Source organism: Oncorhynchus clarkii, chromosome 27 (genome assembly GCF_045791955.1).
Source record: "Oncorhynchus clarkii lewisi isolate Uvic-CL-2024 chromosome 27, UVic_Ocla_1.0, whole genome shotgun sequence".
NCBI classification, from domain to species: domain Eukaryota; kingdom Metazoa; phylum Chordata; class Actinopteri; order Salmoniformes; family Salmonidae; genus Oncorhynchus; species Oncorhynchus clarkii.
The window spans coordinates 41,823,148-41,841,941 of NC_092173.1; the positions used below are offsets into that span (position 1 = coordinate 41,823,148).

Below are 18,794 nucleotides of genomic sequence, written 5' to 3' on the forward strand. Positions count from 1 at the left end.
CAGACTGTATTGTACTGTGGCAGTAACGCAGTTCACCTCTTTGGTTATACACCAATATTTTGTTTTTATTGCACAGGATAGGAACGTTTCTGATAGCTTCTTCTTCTTTTTAACACTGACAGCGGTGATTTCACTACTTGGATAAATCGGGATCATTGATTTCGTGTATTGTTGCTCCAGATTGATGCTTTCATTCACGTGTGAGTATGGAACATAATTGTTTAGATGTATCCAACAGACAAAGTACTGTATGTAGTCTATCAGAGTGATTACAACGTTCATTACACAGTTATTTCAGTTGTATACCGTTTTAGGATTGACAACCAACCAACTAATAATTCTAAAGGCTTTTATAACTGAGGTAAAGTTTATATTTACACAATCGGACATTCATCAGACATTCGCCAAAAGCCATTTAAAAATGTACAAATCAATAACTAATTCACCGTTTTGTCACAGAATCATCAAACTAGATATGATTTATTCTATTCTTTGTTTTGAGTAGAAATTCCAGTTTTGACTTGATAGAAATACATAAAATCTCAAATATTGCATTTAAAAGATGAAGAAATCAATAACTAATTCAGTGATTGTCACAGAAAAAAAGTGAAAATATGCATTTATTTTGCAATAACTTTAAAGAAATGTTCATTTCAGGTGCAATTTGTTCTATATGAAGTCAGACAGTGTTTACATTACGTTGTACAATGTTTACAGTATTAAATTGTATGCCAAATCAGTGTTTGCATTGTTAGTGCAACAGCTGCACATGTTTAAAGTAGTTACAAGGCACAACGGTCATTTATTTATGTCTCTAATTTAACAGCAAAGAGGCCCCTTCCAATCATTTTCTATTTAGGCTTTGTTGAAGTCCTTTGTCATCCCCAGACAAGCTGAATGGTACCATCTCCTGAGGTAATAGATTAAACTGTTGAACACTTACAGCCAAATGTTTAATACCCCAGGTATTCCCAGAACACATTGTGGAAAGTCTATAGACACAGTGGTCACTTTATTAGGTACAACGCCCTATGCATCTGGAGCAGCGTGAATTCAGAACTGTTGATGAAACTGGGAAAGGAGATAGACTGTCCAGCATCTGTGTTCTTCTGCCCATCTTAATGTTTTCTTTTTATTGGCCAGTCTGAGATATGGCTTTTTCTTTGCAACTCTGCCTTGAAGGCCAGCATCCCGGAGTCGCCTCTTCACTGTTGACGTGGAGACGGGTGTTTTGCGGGAACTATTTAATGAAGCTGCCAGTTGAGGACTTGTGAGGCGTCTGTTTCTCAAACTAGACACTCTAATGTACTTGTCCTCTTGCTCGTTGTGCACCGGGGCCTCCCACTCCTCTTTCTATTCTGGTTAGAGCCAGTTTGCGCAGTTCTGTGAATGGAGTAGTACACAGCGTTGTACGAGATCTTCAGTTTCTTGCCAATTTCTCAAATGGAATAGCCTTCATTTCTCAGAACAATAATAGACTGACGAGTTTCAGAAGAAAGGTCTTTGTTTCTGGCCATTTTGAGCCTGTAATCAAACCCACAAATGCTGATGCTCCAAAAAAAAAAAAAAATGTAACCTCTATTTAACCAGGTAGGCTAGTTCAGAACTAGTTCTCATTTGCAACTGCGACCTGGCCAAGATAAAGCAAAGCAGTACAACACATACAACAACACAGAGTTACACATGGAATAAACAAACATACAATCAATAATATGGTAGGAAAGTCTATATACAGTGAGTGCAAATGGTGTAGGATAAGAGAGGTAAGACAATAAATAGGCCATGGTGGCGAAGGAATTACAATATAGCAATTAAACACTGGAATGGTAGGATGTGCAGAAGATGAATGTGCAAGAAGGGATACTGGGGTGCAAAGGAGCAAGATAAATAAATACAGTATGGGGATGAGGTAGATTGGATGAGTTATTTACAGATGGGCTATGTACAGGTGCAGTGATCTGTGAGCTGCTCTGACAGCTGGTGCTTAAAGCTAGTGAGGGAGGTAAGAGTCTCCAGCTTCAGTGATTTTTGCAGTTCGTTCCAGTCATTGGAAGCAGAGAACTGGAAGGAAAGGCGGTCAAAGGAAGAATTGGCTTTGGGGATGAGATATACCTGCTGGAGCGCGTGCTACGGGTGGGTGCTGCTATTGTGACCAGTGAGCTGAGATAAGGCGGGGCTTTACCTAGCAGAGACTTGTAAATTACCTGGAGCCAGTGGGTTTGGCGACGAGTATGAAGTGAGGGCCAGCCATAGAGAGCATACATGTCGCAGTGGTGGATAGTATATGGGGCTTTGGTGACAAAACGGATGGCATTGTGATCGACTGCATCCAATTTGTTGAGAAGACTGTTGGAGGTTATTTTGTAAATTACATCGCCAAAGTCGAGGATTGGTAGGATGATCAGTTTTACAAGGGTATGTTTGGCAGCATGAGTGAAGGATGCTTTGTTTGCGAAATAGGAAGCCGATTCTAGATTTAATTTTGGATTGGAGATGTTTAATGTGAGTCTAGAAGGAGAGTTTACAGTCTAACCAGACACCTAGGTATTTGTAGTCATATTCTAAGTCAGAACCATCCAGAGTAGTGATGCTGGATGAGCGGACAGGTGCGGGCAATTATCGGTTGAAGAGCATGCATTTAGTTTTACTTGCATTTAAGAGCAGTTGGAGGCCACAGAAGGAGAGTTGTATGGCATTGAAGCTCGTCTGGAGGTTAGTCAACACAGTGTCCAAAGAAGGGCCAGATGTATACAGAATGGTGTTGTCTGTGTAGAGGTTGATCAAAGAATCACCAGCAGCGAGAGCGACATCATTGATGTACACAGAGAAGAGAGTCAGCCCGAGAATTGAACCCTGTGGCTCCCCCATAGAGACTGCCAGAGGTCCGGACAACAGTCCCTCCGATTTGACATACTGAACTCTATCGGGGAAGTAGTTGGTGAACCAAACGAGGCAATCATTTGAGAAACCAAGGCTGTTGAGTCTGCCAATAAGAATGCTGTGATTGACAGAGTCAAAAGCCTTAGCCAGGTTGATGAATACAGCTGCACAGTAATGCCTCTTATTGATGGCGGTTATGATATCGTTTAGGACCTTGAGCGTGGCTGAGGTGCACCCATGACCAGCTCTGAAACCAGATTGCATAGCGGAGAAGGTACGGTGAGATTCTAAATGGTCGGTAATCTGTTTGTTAACTTGGCTTTCAAAGACCTTAGAAAGGCAAGGTAGAATAGATATAGGTCTGTAGCAGTTTGGGTCTAGAGTGTCTCCCCCTTTGAAGAGGGGGATGACCGCGGCAGCTTTCCAATCTATGGGAATCTCAGACAATACGAAAGAGAGGTGAACAGGCTAGTAATAGGGGTTGCAACAATTTCGGCAGATAATTTTAGAAAGACAGGGTCCAGATTGTCTAACCCGGCTGATTTGTATGGGTCCAGATTTTGCAGGTCTATCAGAACATCAGCTATCTGGATTTGGGTGAAGGAGAAGTGGGGGAGGATTGGGCGAGTTGCTGTGGGGAGCGCAGGGCTGTTGACCGGGGTAGGGGTAGCCAGGTGGAAAACATGGCCAGCTGTAGAAAAATGCTTGTTGAGATTCTCAATTATTGTGGATTTATCGGTAGTAACAGTGTTTCCTCAGTGCAGTGGGCAGCTGGGTGGAGGTAATAAATCCAAAAGGGTTTTCTAAGGATCAATTAGCCTTTTAAAATGATCAACTTGGATTAGCTAACACAACGTGCCATTGGAACACGGGAGTGATGGTTGCTGATAATGGCCCTCTGGAGCGGGTCGAGAGTTTCAAGTTCCTTGGTGTCCACATCACCAACGAACTGTCATGGTCCAAACACACCAAGACAGTCCTGAAGAGGGCACAACAAAACCTTTCCCCTTCAGGAGACTGAAAAGATATGGCATGGGCCCCCAGATCCTCCATCCTACAGCTGCACCATCGATGTAATGCTGTGGGTACTGGCGGCAGAGAAGTCAGGCGCAGGAGAGCGAAAACTGGTTTACAACGGTGTCGTTTAATATACATAAACCTCGTCAACAGAACAAGAGAGATTTATCGCACATTTTCCCCCGTCGATGGGTTGATAATTGAGTCGCCTTCTTTTTGGAGAAGGCGAGAGCCAAATCGACATATTCAGGGGGAATGCACATGGTGGAGACCTGGTCTGGACTTTCCACCGTAGTAGCACCAACGGAAACCCCTAAACACCTCCTCGAGCACCACCCCGTGAGAGCCCTCCGTTGCCATGAAACAGTGGGGTCATGACAAGCTAACCAGGGTAAGCCTAGCACCACGGGGAACGCAGGAGAGTCAATGAGAAAGAAAATGATTTTCTCCATGTGACCCCCCTGCGTCACCATGTCCGGAGGAGCGGTGGCATCCCTAATCAACCCTGACCCTAATTGTCGACTATCTAAGGCGTGAACTAGGATGGGCATAGCCGCAGGAACCATGGGGATCCCTAAACTATGGGCAAATGATCTGTCAATAAAATTTCCAGCCGCGCCTGAATCGAGGAGCGCCTTATGCTGGGAATGCGGGGAAAACTCAGGAAAAGTAATGTGCAACAGAGGGCTCTGGGTGAGAATGGTGCCTTCTCACCTGAGGTGATGCCAGAGTGCCCTGCCTGCTGCCTCGACCCCCAGAGGAACCAACCCAGCACCGAACGGAAGTGTGACCTCTGCGGCCACAGATGGTGCACGAGACGGAACCTCCTCCGGGCTACCTGAGCGCAGCACCTCCCAACTCCGTGGGCATCGGAGCGATGGTGCTGGGGGGTGGAACCAACAGACCCCAATCTGGACATCCGCGGGTAGCCAGCAGGTTATCCAGCCGAATGGACAGGTCTACCAGCTGTTCGAAGGTGAGGGTGGTGTCCCTGCAGGCCAACTCTCGACGGAGGTCCTTGCACAAACTGCAGCGATAGTAGTCGATCAGGGCCCTGTCGTTCCATCCTGCTCCGGAGGCCAGGGTCCGAAAGTCCAAAGCGAACTCCTGTGCGCTCCTCGTCCCCTGCCGTAGGTAGAAAAGATGTTCACCTGTATCTATACTGTACAGGTGTGGCCTGGTGACAGGTACCTGTATCTATACTGCACAGGTGTGGTCTGGTACCTGTATCTGTCTGTACTCTCTGTTGGTCTGTCTGTACAGGTGTGGTCTGGTGACAGGTACCTGTATCTGTCTGTACTCTCTGTTGGTCTCTCTGTACAGGTGTGGTGTGGTGACAGGTACCTGTGTGTGTACTCTACAGGTGCGAGTTGGTGACCTGTGTCTGTCGGTCTGTCTATCCAGGTGTGTGCTGGTGACACTTTTCCATGGAGATGCAGGTGGTGCAGCGGGCCAGGGAGAACTTCCTTGCCGGGAGGTCGCGACCCCTGGAGTTCAGAGTTCAGCAGCTCAAGTCCCTCCAGAGGATGATCACAGACAGACAGGGAGAGATCGCCACCGCCCTCAAACAGGACATCAACAGGGTAAAATCTTCGCACTGGACTTATCAGGGTTGGGGTCAATTACAAAATTGAAGACAAACATTTCAGGAAGTAAAGTGAAATTGCCTTTTGTGCCCTGGTCAAAAGTAGGGCGTGATGTTCCATTTGGAACGTGTCCTTTATCTCACATCAATAAACCTCACTTTGCATTCCACAGAGCCAGTACGACACCCCGCTGTTGGAGCTGATCGGCCTGGAGAATGAGATTAGCCTGGCTGTGTCAAAGCTGGCGCAGTGGGCTGCTCCTCGGCCAGTAGAGAAGAGCCTCCTCACCATCTCAGACCAGGTTCAGTGTGGACCACGTATCAGTGAACTACATCAGTCCTTTACAGCAGACATTTACACTTAACTACTCTCTTAGAAAGAAGGTCCTACGGCTGTCTCCGATTGGAGAAGCATTTGAATAACCCCTCCCACAGAGGGTTCTATATGAAACCCACCACGGTTCTACATGGATCTCAAAAGGTTTCTTCTAAAGGTTCTCCCCATGGGGACAGCTGAAGGACATTTTTATTTCTAGGAGTATATATGTAAACCATTTAGCCACTGAGTGAGAGGATTAATACAGTTTCATGTAATTGAAGGTATACATCCAGCCAGAGCCCCTGGGAGTGGTCCTCATCATCGGGGCCTGGAACTATCCCTGGGCCCTCACCCTGCAGCCCCTGGTCGGGGCCATCGCTGCTGGTATGTTTATCTTTCCCCTCCATTACTATTCCTCCATAGCTGTGTTTATTTTCAGCGTTGCCTTAGATTGTAAACTGTTATGTTCAAAACTTATACATTTCATGGTTGTAAAGATGGGGAGAGGTCTGGCTGTAATAAAGAGATGCTCCGCTTTTTTGACACCACACTCCCCAAAGCAAGTCCTGCAGGCTCTAGTTTTATCTCATCTTGATTATTGTCCAGTCGTGTGGTCCAGTCCTGCAGGCTCTAGTTCTGTCTTATCTTGATTATTGTCCAGTCATGTGGTCCAGTCCTGCAGGCTCTAGTTGTATCTAATCTTGATTATTGTCCAGTCATGTGGTCCAGTTCTGCAGGCTCTAGTTGTATCTAATCTTGATTATTGTCCAGTCGTGTGGTCCAGTTCTGCAGGCTCTAGTTTTATCTTATCTTGATTATTGTCCAGTCATGTGGTCCAGTTCTGCAGGCTCTAGTTGTATCTAATCTTGATTATTGTCCAGTCATGTGGTCCAGTCCTGCAGGCTCTAGTTGTATCTAATCTTGATTATTGTCCAGTCATGTGGTCCAGTTCTACAGGCTCTAGTTCTGTCTTATCTTGATTATTGTCCAGTCATGTGGTCCAGTTCTACAGGCTCTAGTTCTGTCTTATCTTGATTATTGTCCAGTCATGTGGTCCAGTCCTGCAGGCTCTAGTTCTGTCTTATCTTGATTATTGTCCAGTTGTGTGGTCCAGTGTTGCAGGGAAAGACCTAGTTGAGCTGCAGCTGGTCCAGAACAGAGTGGCACATCTTGCTCTACATTGTAATCAGAGGGCTGATGTAAATACTATGCAAGCCAGTCTCTCTTCCTAAGAGTTGAGGAGAGACTGACTGCATCACTTCTTTTTATAAGAAACATTAATCTGTTGAAAATCCCAAATGGTTTGCATAGTCAACTTACACACAGCTCTGACACACACACTTACCCCACCAACCAAATGTGTCTCCACTTTTGTGGATTGGGGTGATCAGTCCTTGGTTCCAAATATTGGGGAAGGTGCCAGAGCTAAGGATGATGTCAGAGTTTTAGTATAGCCGATTGGAATTTGTGGTCTGTATATTTTATAATTTCATTGAGGATACCATCAACACCACAGGCCTTTTTGGGTTGGAGGGTTTTTATTTTGTCCTGTAGTTCATTCAAGGTAATTGGAGAATCCAGTGGGTTCTGGTAGTCTTTAATAGTTGATTCTAAGATCTGTATTTTATCATGTAAATGTTTTTGCTGTTTGTTCTTTGTTATAGAGCCAAAAAGATTGGAGAAGTGGTTTATCCATACATCTCCATTTTGGATAGATAATTCTTTGTGTTGTTGTTTGTTTAGTGTTTTCCAATTTTCCCAGAAGTGGTTAGAGTCTATGGATTCTTCAATTACATTGAGCTGATTTCTGACATGCTGTTCCCTCTTTTTCCATAGTGTGTTTCTGTATTGTTTTAGTGATTCACCATAGTGAAGGCGTAGACTCAGGTTTTCTGTATTGTTTTAGTGATTCACCATAGTGAAGGCGTAGACTCAGGTTTTCCGGGTCTCTATGTTTTTGGTTGGACAGGTTTCTCAATTTCTTTCTTAGGTTTTTGCATTCTTCATCAAACCATTTGTCATTTTTGTTCCTTTTCTTCGGTTTTCTGTTAATTGTTTTTTTATTTGATAGGGAAGCTGAGAGGTCAAATATACTGTTAAGATTTTCTACTGCCAGGTTTACACCTTCACTATTACAGGGGAACGTTTTGTCCAGGAAGTTGTCTAAAATGGTTGAATTTGTTGTTGCCTAAATGTTTTTTGGTAGGTTTCCACACTACATTCCTTCCATCTATAGCATTTCTTAATGTTACTCAGTTCCTTTGGCTTTGATGCCTCATGATTGAGTATTGTTCTGTTTAAGTAGACTGTGATTTTGCTGTGGTCTGATAGGGGTGTCAGTGGGCTGACTGTGAACGCTCTGAGAGACTCTGGGTTGAGGTCGGTGATAAAGTAGTCTATGGTACTACTGCCAAGAGATGAGCTATATGTGTACCTACCATAGGAGTCCCCTCGAAGCCTACCGTTGACTATGTACATACCCAGCGTGCGACAGAGCTGCAGGAGTTGTGACCCATTTTTGTTGGTTATGTTGCCATAGTTGTGCCTAGGGGGGCATATGTGGGAGGGAATGCTGTCACCTCCAGGCAGGTGTTTGTCCCCCTGTGTGCTGAGGGTGTCAGGTTCTTGTCTGGTTCTGGCATTTAGGTCGCCACAGACTAGTACATGTCCCTGAGTCTGGAAAGGATTGATTTCCCCCTCCAGGATGGAGAAGCTGTCTTCATTAAAGAGGATTATATTTAAAAAATATATATATATTTCACCTTTATTTAACCAGGTAGGCAAGTTGAGAACAAGTTCTCGTTTACAACTGCAACCTGGCCAAGATAAAGCAAAACAGTGCGACACAAACAACAACACGGAGTTACTCATACACAAACATACAGTCAATGTGCAAATGAGGTAAGATTAGGGAGGTAAGGCAATAAATAGGCCTGTAGTGGCGAAATAATTACAATTTAGCAATTTGTAGTGGGGGGTATAGGTAGCACACAGGAGGACATTTTCCCTGTTAAGATCATTTCCTTTTGAGTTTATAGCCGAATGTAAAATGCTCCTGTTTTGATTAATTTAATAGAATGAGTAATTACTGCTCAATATCAAATTAGCATACCCCTGAGTCGCTTCCCTGTTTCACACCTGGTAGTTTGGTGGATGGGACTACCAGCTCTCTGTAACCTAGAGGGCAACCAGTGGGTCCGTCTCCTCTATACCACCCACCTGGTAGTTTGGTGGATGGGACTACCAGCTCTCTGTAACCTAGAGGGCAACCAGTGGGTCCATCTCCTCTATACCAGGTTTCTTGTAGAATGACGATGTCTGTATTTCTGATTTATTTGGTAAAGTTGGGGTTGGGGTGGATGTGGCTGGTGGTGTTGTGGTCTGGATGTAGGTCCTCTCGGCGTGGGTTCTCTGTGTGTAGGTCCGGGGGGTCTTGCTGGTCTGGGCGGGGTGTCTATTGATCTGTTGCTCCTGTATGAAGTGTTGGGGCTGCGTTTGAAAGCGATGTCCTTTAGAGTCCAGGCAAAGGTGGGCACTGCTGCCTTGTAGAGGTGGACCTGGTCATAGAGGCTGTTCAAGTCCAGGGTGGAGTGGTGGGCCAGGAAAACATTTGGTTTTGAGGCACAGTCATGGAAAATAGTCATGGGAAATACCCCAGTCATAGGCTGTTCTCTCTACTACATCATGGCAAGCGGTACCGGAGTGCCGAGTCTAGGACAAAAAGGCTTCTCAACAGTTTTTACCTCCAAACCATAGGACTGCTGAACAGGTAACCAAATGGCTACCCGGACTATTTGCATTTGCATGTGGGGAGGTTGTCAGGAGGGCTATCAGGGTGGCTGATGGGGGAGGTGCTCAGAGGGGGTGAGATCCCCTGGGCTTGGGGTTCTTCATTTGTCGGTCTCGCTGTGATTTCAACGCTATGGCCAGGGTCTGGTGTGGACTGTTCTACTGTGGTGTGGAGACTTTTGTCGTGAGCTGAGGTGGGCTGTTCTGCTGGCTTCTCTGTGAGGGTGGCCACCTCTCTAGTGGGTTGTTCTCTGTCACACGCCACCCCCCTCAACCTCTCCTCCAGCAGTCTGATCCTCTCCTCCATCCCCCTCAACCTCTCCTCCAGCAGTCTGATCCTCTCCTCCATCCCCCTCACCCTCTCCTCCAGCAGTCTGATCCTCTCCTCCATCCCCCTCAACCTCTCCGCCAGCAGTCTGATCCTCTCCTCCATCCCCCTCACCCTCTCCTCCAGCAGTCTGATCCTCTCCTCCATCCCCCTCACCCTCTCCTCCAGCAGTCTGATCCTCTCCTCCATCCCCCTCACCCTCTCCTCCAGCAGTCGGATCCTCTCCTCCATCCCCCTCACCCTCTCCTCCAGCAGTCTGATCCTCTCCTCCATCCCCCTCACCCTCTCCTCCAGCAGTCTGATCCTCTCCTCTAGTGCTCTGTTTTTCTCCTGCTCTTTCTCCTGTTGAAGTTGTCTCACCACTGTCCAGAGTGCAGATATGTCTCTCTCCACCTCCAGCTCTCCGGGTCTGGTTAAGGGCGTGTTGTTCAAATCAAATCAAATCAAATGTATTTATATAGCCCTTCGTACATCAGCTGATATCTCAAAGTGCTGTACAGAAACCCAGCCTAAAACCCCAAACAGCAAGCAAAGCAGGTGTAGAAGCACGTTGTGCTGGACTGTTGTCTGGGTCTGTGCTGACTGGAGTGTAATCACCTGCTGTTCCAGCTCCACCTGCCTTACCTCCAGCTGGTTGAATTTATCCTTCATTTCAATGAAGGAGTAGTACTCTGTGCTGGTAGGTTGACTTTCCGCTTGGGGTTGTTCGTCTGTGGGGTTAAATAATGATGAGGTCTGGTCTGACCCGCTCGGGGTGGGAGTATCTTTCTCAAGGGAGAGCTTCTCCTGCTGGGCTAATTCTTTGATTAGGTGAAAGTCCAGCTAAAACTGTTTGGGGTTACCCTGTACCAATACTGTTCCAGACTTATAGAGATTTATAGCTGACTCAGAGTCCTCGTTGTTGAGTAACCTGGGATTCCATCCATCCTCTTAACAGAGTGGTAGTGGGTTAATATAGCACTGTACCAGGGGATGGTCTGGTTAATATAACACTGTGTCATGCCAGGGGATGGTCGGTTAATATAACACTGTGTCATGCCAGGGGATGGTCTGGTTAATATAGCACTGTGCCAGGGGATGGTCTGGTTAATATAACACTGTACCAGGGGATGGTCTGGTTAATATAGCACTGTGCCAGGGGATGGTCTGGTTAATATAGCATTGTGTCATGCCAGGGGATGGTCTGGTTAATATAGCACTGTGCCAGGGGATGGTCTGGTTAATATAGCACTGTGCCAGGGGATGGTCTGGTTAATATAGCACTGTACCAGGGGATGGTCTGGTTAATATAGCACTGTACCAGGGGATGTTTGTGTTAATATAGCACTGTGCCAGGGGATGGTCTGGTTAATATAACACTGTGCCAGGGGATGGTCTGGTTAATATAGCACTGTACCAGGGGATGGTCTGGTTAATATAGCACTGTGCCAGGGGATGGTCTGGTTAATATAGCACTGTACCAGGGGATGTTTGTGTTAATATAGCACTGTGCCAGGGGATGGTCTGGTTAATATAACACTGTGCCAGGGGATGGTCTGGTTAATATAGCACTGTACCAGGGGATGGTCTGGTTAATATAGCACTGTACCAGGGGATGGTCTGGTTAATATAGCACTGTACCAGGGGATGGTCTGGTTAATATAACACTGTACCAGGGGATGGTCTGGTTAATATAGCACTGTGCCAGGGGATGGTCTGGTTAATATAGCATTGTGTCATGCCAGGGGATGGTCTGGTTAATATAGCACTGTGCCAGGGGATGGTCTGGTTAATATAGCACTGTGCCAGGGGATGGTCTGGTTAATATAGCACTGTACCAGGGGATGGTCTGGTTAATATAGCACTGTACCAGGGGATGTTTGTGTTAATATAGCACTGTGCCAGGGGATGGTCTGGTTAATATAACACTGTGCCAGGGGATGGTCTGGTTAATATAGCACTGTACCAGGGGATGGTCTGGTTAATATAGCACTGTGCCAGGGGATGGTCTGGTTAATATAGCACTGTACCAGGGGATGTTTGTGTTAATATAGCACTGTGCCAGGGGATGGTCTGGTTAATATAACACTGTGCCAGGGGATGGTCTGGTTAATATAGCACTGTACCAGGGGATGTTTGTGTTAATATAGCACTGTACCAGGGGATGGTCTGGTTAATATAGCACTGTGCCAGGGGATGGTCTGGTTAATATAGCACTGTACCAGGGGATGTTTGTGTTAATATAGCACTGTACCAGGGGATGGTCTGGTTAATATAGCACTAACAGGGGATGGTCTGGTTAATATAAAACTGTGCCAGGGGATGGTCTGGTTAATATAGCACTGTACCAGGGGATGGTCTGGTTAATATAGCACTAACAGGGGATGGTCTGGCTAATATAGCACTGTACCAGGGGATGGTCTGGTTAATATAGCACTGTACCAGGGGATGGTCTGGTTAATATAACACTGTGCCAGGGGATGGTCTGGTTAATATAGCACTAACAGGGGATGGTCTGGTTAATATAGCACTGTACCAGGGGATGGTCTGGTTAATATAGCACTAACAGGGGATGGTCTGGTTAATATAGCACTGTACCAGGGGATGGTCTGGTTAATATAGCACTGTACCAGGGGATGGTCTGGTTAATATAGCACTAACAGGGGATGGTCTGGTTAATATAGCACTGTACCAGGGGATGGTCTGGTTAATATAACACTAACAGGGGATGGTCTGGTTAATATAGCACTGTACCAGGGGATGGTCTGATTAATATAGCACTGTACCAGGGGATGGTCTGGTTAATATAGCACTGTACCAGGGGATGGTCTGTGTTAATATAGCACTGTACCAGGGGATGGTCTGGTTAATATAGCACTGTGCCAGGGGATGGTCTGGTTAATATAGCACTGTACCAGGGGATGGTCTGGTTAATATAGCACTGTACCAGGGGATGGTCTGTGTTAATATAGCACTGTACCAGGGGATGGTCTGGTTAATATAACACTAACAGGGGATGGTCTGGTTAATATAACACTGTGCCAGGGGATGGTCTGGTTAATATAGCACTGTGCCAGGGGATGGTCTGGTTAATATAGCACTGTACCAGGGGATGGTCTGGTTAATATAACACTGTACCAGGGGATGGTCTGGTTAATATAGCACTGTGCCAGGGGATGGTCTGGTTAATATAGCATTGTGTCATGCCAGGGGATGGTCTGGTTAATATAGCACTGTGCCAGGGGATGGTCTGGTTAATATAGCACTGTGCCAGGGGATGGTCTGGTTAATATAGCACTGTGCCAGGGGATGGTCTGGTTAATATAACACTGTTTCATGCCAGGGGATGGTCTGGTTAATATAGCACTGTGCCAGGGGATGGTCTGGTTAATATAGCACTGTGCCAGGGGATGGTCTGGTTAATATAGCACTGTGTCAGGGGATGGTCTGGTTAATATAGCACTGTGTCATGCCAGGGGATGGTCTGGTTAATATAGCACTGTGTCATGCCAGGGGATGGTCTGGTTAATATAGCACTGTGCCAGGGGATGGTCTGGTTAATATAGCACTGTGTCATGCCAGGGGATGGTCTGGTTAATATAGCACTGTACCAGGGGATGGTCTGTGTTAATATAGCACTGTGCCAGGGGATGGTCTGGTTAATATAACACTGTACCAGGGATGGTCTGGTTAATATAGCACTGTACCAGGGGATGGTCTGGTTAATATAACACTGTACCAGGGGATGGTCTGGTTAATATAACACTGTACCAGGGGATGGTCTGGTTAATATAACACTGTGTCATGCCAGGGGATGGCCTGGTTAATATAACACTGTACCAGGGGATGGTCTGGTTAATATAGCACTGTGCCAGGGGATGGTCTGGTTAATATAACACTGTGCCAGGGGATGGTCTGGTTAATATAGCACTGTACCAGGGGATGGTCTGTGTTAATATAGCACTGTGCCAGGGGATGGTCTGGTTAATATAACACTGTACCAGGGATGGTCTGGTTAATATAGCACTGTACCAGGGGATGGTCTGGTTAATATAACACTGTACCAGGGGATGGTCTGGTTAATATAACACTGTACCAGGGGATGGTCTGGTTAATATAACACTGTGTCATGCCAGGGGATGGCCTGGTTAATATAACACTGTACCAGGGGATGGTCTGGTTAATATAGCACTGTGCCAGGGGATGGTCTGGTTAATATAACACTGTGCCAGGGGATGGTCTGGTTAATATAGCACTGTACCAGGGGATGTTTGTGTTAATATAGCACTGTGCCAGGGGATGGTCTGGTTAATATAACACTGTGCCAGGGGATGGTCTGGTTAATATAGCGCTGTGTCAGGGGATGGTCTGGTTAATATAACACTGTGCCAGGGGATGGTCTGGTTAATATAGCACTGTGCCAGGGGATGGTCTGGTTAATATAGCACTGTACCAGGGGATGGTCTGGTTAATATAGCACTGTGCCAGGGGATGGTCTGGTTAATATAGCACTGTACCAGGGGATGGTCTGGTTAATATAACACTAACAGGGGATGGTCTGGTTAATATAGCACTGTACCAGGGGATGGTCTGGTTAATATAGCACTGTACCAGGGGATGGTCTGGTTAATATAGCACTAACAGGGGATGGTCTGGTTAATATAGCACTGTACCAGGGGATGGTCTGGTTAATATAGCACTAATAGGGGATGGTCTGGTTAATATAGCACTGTACCAGGGGATGGTCTGGTTAATATAGCACTGTACCAGGGGATGGTCTGGTTAATATAGCACTAACAGGGGATGGTCTGGTTAATATAGCACTGTACCAGGGGATGGTCTGGTTAATATAGCACTAACAGGGGATGGTCTGGTTAATATAGCACTGTACCAGGGGATGGTCTGGTTAATATAGCACTGTACCAGGGGATGGTCTGGTTAATATAGCACTAACAGGGGATGGTCTGGTTAATATAGCACTGTACCAGGGGATGGTCTGGTTAATATAACACTAACAGGGGATGGTCTGGTTAATATAGCACTGTACCAGGGGATGGTCTGATTAATATAGCACTGTACCAGGGGATGGTCTGGTTAATATAGCACTGTACCAGGGGATGGTCTGTGTTAATATAGCACTGTACCAGGGGATGGTCTGGTTAATATAGCACTGTGCCAGGGGATGGTCTGGTTAATATAGCACTGTACCAGGGGATGGTCTGGTTAATATAGCACTGTACCAGGGGATGGTCTGTGTTAATATAGCACTGTACCAGGGGATGGTCTGGTTAATATAACACTAACAGGGGATGGTCTGGTTAATATAACACTGTGCCAGGGGATGGTCTGGTTAATATAGCACTGTGCCAGGGGATGGTCTGGTTAATATAGCACTGTACCAGGGGATGGTCTGGTTAATATAACACTGTACCAGGGGATGGTCTGGTTAATATAGCACTGTGCCAGGGGATGGTCTGGTTAATATAGCATTGTGTCATGCCAGGGGATGGTCTGGTTAATATAGCACTGTGCCAGGGGATGGTCTGGTTAATATAGCACTGTGCCAGGGGATGGTCTGGTTAATATAGCACTGTGCCAGGGGATGGTCTGGTTAATATAACACTGTTTCATGCCAGGGGATGGTCTGGTTAATATAGCACTGTGCCAGGGGATGGTCTGGTTAATATAGCACTGTGCCAGGGGATGGTCTGGTTAATATAGCACTGTGCCAGGGGATGGTCTGGTTAATATAGCACTGTGTCAGGGGATGGTCTGGTTAATATAGCACTGTGTCATGCCAGGGGATGGTCTGGTTAATATAGCACTGTGTCATGCCAGGGGATGGTCTGGTTAATATAGCACTGTGCCAGGGGATGGTCTGGTTAATATAGCACTGTGTCATGCCAGGGGATGGTCTGGTTAATATAGCACTGTACCAGGGGATGGTCTGTGTTAATATAGCACTGTGCCAGGGGATGGTCTGGTTAATATAACACTGTACCAGGGATGGTCTGGTTAATATAGCACTGTACCAGGGGATGGTCTGGTTAATATAACACTGTACCAGGGGATGGTCTGGTTAATATAACACTGTACCAGGGGATGGTCTGGTTAATATAACACTGTGTCATGCCAGGGGATGGCCTGGTTAATATAACACTGTACCAGGGGATGGTCTGGTTAATATAGCACTGTGCCAGGGGATGGTCTGGTTAATATAACACTGTGCCAGGGGATGGTCTGGTTAATATAGCACTGTACCAGGGGATGGTCTGTGTTAATATAGCACTGTGCCAGGGGATGGTCTGGTTAATATAACACTGTACCAGGGATGGTCTGGTTAATATAGCACTGTACCAGGGGATGGTCTGGTTAATATAACACTGTACCAGGGGATGGTCTGGTTAATATAACACTGTACCAGGGGATGGTCTGGTTAATATAACACTGTGTCATGCCAGGGGATGGCCTGGTTAATATAACACTGTACCAGGGGATGGTCTGGTTAATATAGCACTGTGCCAGGGGATGGTCTGGTTAATATAACACTGTGCCAGGGGATGGTCTGGTTAATATAGCACTGTACCAGGGGATGTTTGTGTTAATATAGCACTGTGCCAGGGGATGGTCTGGTTAATATAACACTGTGCCAGGGGATGGTCTGGTTAATATAGCGCTGTGTCAGGGGATGGTCTGGTTAATATAACACTGTGCCAGGGGATGGTCTGGTTAATATAGCACTGTGCCAGGGGATGGTCTGGTTAATATAGCACTGTACCAGGGGATGGTCTGGTTAATATAGCACTGTGCCAGGGGATGGTCTGGTTAATATAGCACTGTACCAGGGGATGGTCTGGTTAATATAACACTGTACCAGGGGATGGTCTGGTTAATATAGCACTGTGCCAGGGGATGGTCTGGTTAATATAACACTGTGCCAGGGGATGGTCTGGTTAATATAACACTGTACCAGGGGATGGTCTGGTTAATATAGCACTGTACCAGGGGATGGTCTGGTTAATATAGCACTAACAGGGGATGGTCTGGTTAATATAGCACTGTGCCAGGGGATGGTCTGGTTAATATAGCACTAACAGGGGATGGTCTGGTTAATATAGCACTGTACCAGGGGATGGTCTGGTTAATATAACACTGTGCCAGGGGATGGTCTGGTTAATATAGCACTGTACCAGGGGATGGTCTGGTTAATATAGCACTAACAGGGGATGGTCTGGTTAATATAGCACTGTACCAGGGGATGGTCTGATTAATATAGCACTGTACCAGGGGATGGTCTGGTTAATATAACACTGTGCCAGGGGATGGTCTGGTTAATATAGCACTGTACCAGGGGATGGTCTGGTTAATATAACACTAACAGGGGATGGTCTGGTTAATATAGCACTGTGCCAGGGGATGGTCTGGTTAATATAGCACTGTACCAGGGGATGGTCTGGTTAATATAGCACTAACAGGGGATGGTCTGGTTAATATAGCACTGTGCCAGGGGATGGTCTGGTTAATATAGCACTGGTATTAGCACTGGTCTGGTTAATATAGCACTGTACCAGGGGATGGTCTGGTTAATATAACACTGTGCCAGGGGATGGTCTGGTTAATATAGCACTAACAGGGGATGGTCTGGTTAATATAGCACTGTACCAGGGGATGGTCTGGTTAATATAGCACTAACAGGGGATGGTCTGGTTAATATAGCACTGTACCAGGGGATGGTCTGGTTAATATAGCACTGTACCAGGGGATGGTCTGGTTAATATAACACTAACAGGGGATGGTCTGGTTAATATAGCACTGTACCAGGGGATGGTCTGATTAATATAGCACTGTACCAGGGGATGGTCTGGTTAATATAGCACTGTACCAGGGGATGGTCTGTGTTAATATAGCACTGTACCAGGGGATGGTCTGGTTAATATAGCACTGTGCCAGGGGATGGTCTGGTTAATATAGCACTGTACCAGGGGATGGTCTGGTTAATATAGCACTGTACCAGGGGATGGTCTGTGTTAATATAGCACTGTACCAGGGGATGGTCTGGTTAATATAACACTAACAGGGGATGGTCTGGTTAATATAACACTGTGCCAGGGGATGGTCTGGTTAATATAGCACTGTGCCAGGGGATGGTCTGGTTAATATAGCACTGTACCAGGGGATGGTCTGGTTAATATAACACTGTACCAGGGGATGGTCTGGTTAATATAGCACTGTGCCAGGGGATGGTCTGGTTAATATAGCATTGTGTCATGCCAGGGGATGGTCTGGTTAATATAGCACTGTGCCAGGGGATGGTCTGGTTAATATAGCACTGTGCCAGGGGATGGTCTGGTTAATATAGCACTGTGCCAGGGGATGGTCTGGTTAATATAACACTGTTTCATGCCAGGGGATGGTCTGGTTAATATAGCACTGTGCCAGGGGATGGTCTGGTTAATATAGCACTGTGCCAGGGGATGGTCTGGTTAATATAGCACTGTGTCAGGGGATGGTCTGGTTAATATAGCACTGTGTCATGCCAGGGGATGGTCTGGTTAATATAGCACTGTGTCATGCCAGGGGATGGTCTGGTTAATATAGCACTGTGCCAGGGGATGGTCTGGTTAATATAGCACTGTGTCATGCCAGGGGATGGTCTGGTTAATATAGCACTGTACCAGGGGATGGTCTGTGTTAATATAGCACTGTGCCAGGGGATGGTCTGGTTAATATAACACTGTACCAGGGATGGTCTGGTTAATATAGCACTGTACCAGGGGATGGTCTGGTTAATATAACACTGTACCAGGGGATGGTCTGGTTAATATAACACTGTACCAGGGGATGGTCTGGTTAATATAACACTGTGTCATGCCAGGGGATGGCCTGGTTAATATAAC

At 46.2% G+C, this 18,794-nt stretch overlaps 1 protein-coding gene across 2 annotated transcripts in view; it reads left to right on the forward strand.

Annotated features, from left to right (window-relative positions):
• Positions 1–7: 7 nt before the first annotated feature.
• LOC139385591 (aldehyde dehydrogenase family 3 member A2-like) overlaps positions 8–18,794 on the forward strand; it is a 43,669-nt gene continuing 24,882 nt past the window's right edge. For both annotated transcript variants that reach the window (XM_071130791.1, XM_071130790.1), the window contains exons 1-4: positions 8–200; positions 5,302–5,480; positions 5,656–5,784; positions 6,083–6,185. In XM_071130791.1, coding sequence (XP_070986892.1) covers positions 5,325–5,480; positions 5,656–5,784; positions 6,083–6,185 — 388 coding nt within the window. In that variant the 5' untranslated portion in view covers positions 8–200; positions 5,302–5,324. The remainder of the gene's footprint in view (positions 201–5,301; positions 5,481–5,655; positions 5,785–6,082; positions 6,186–18,794) is intronic.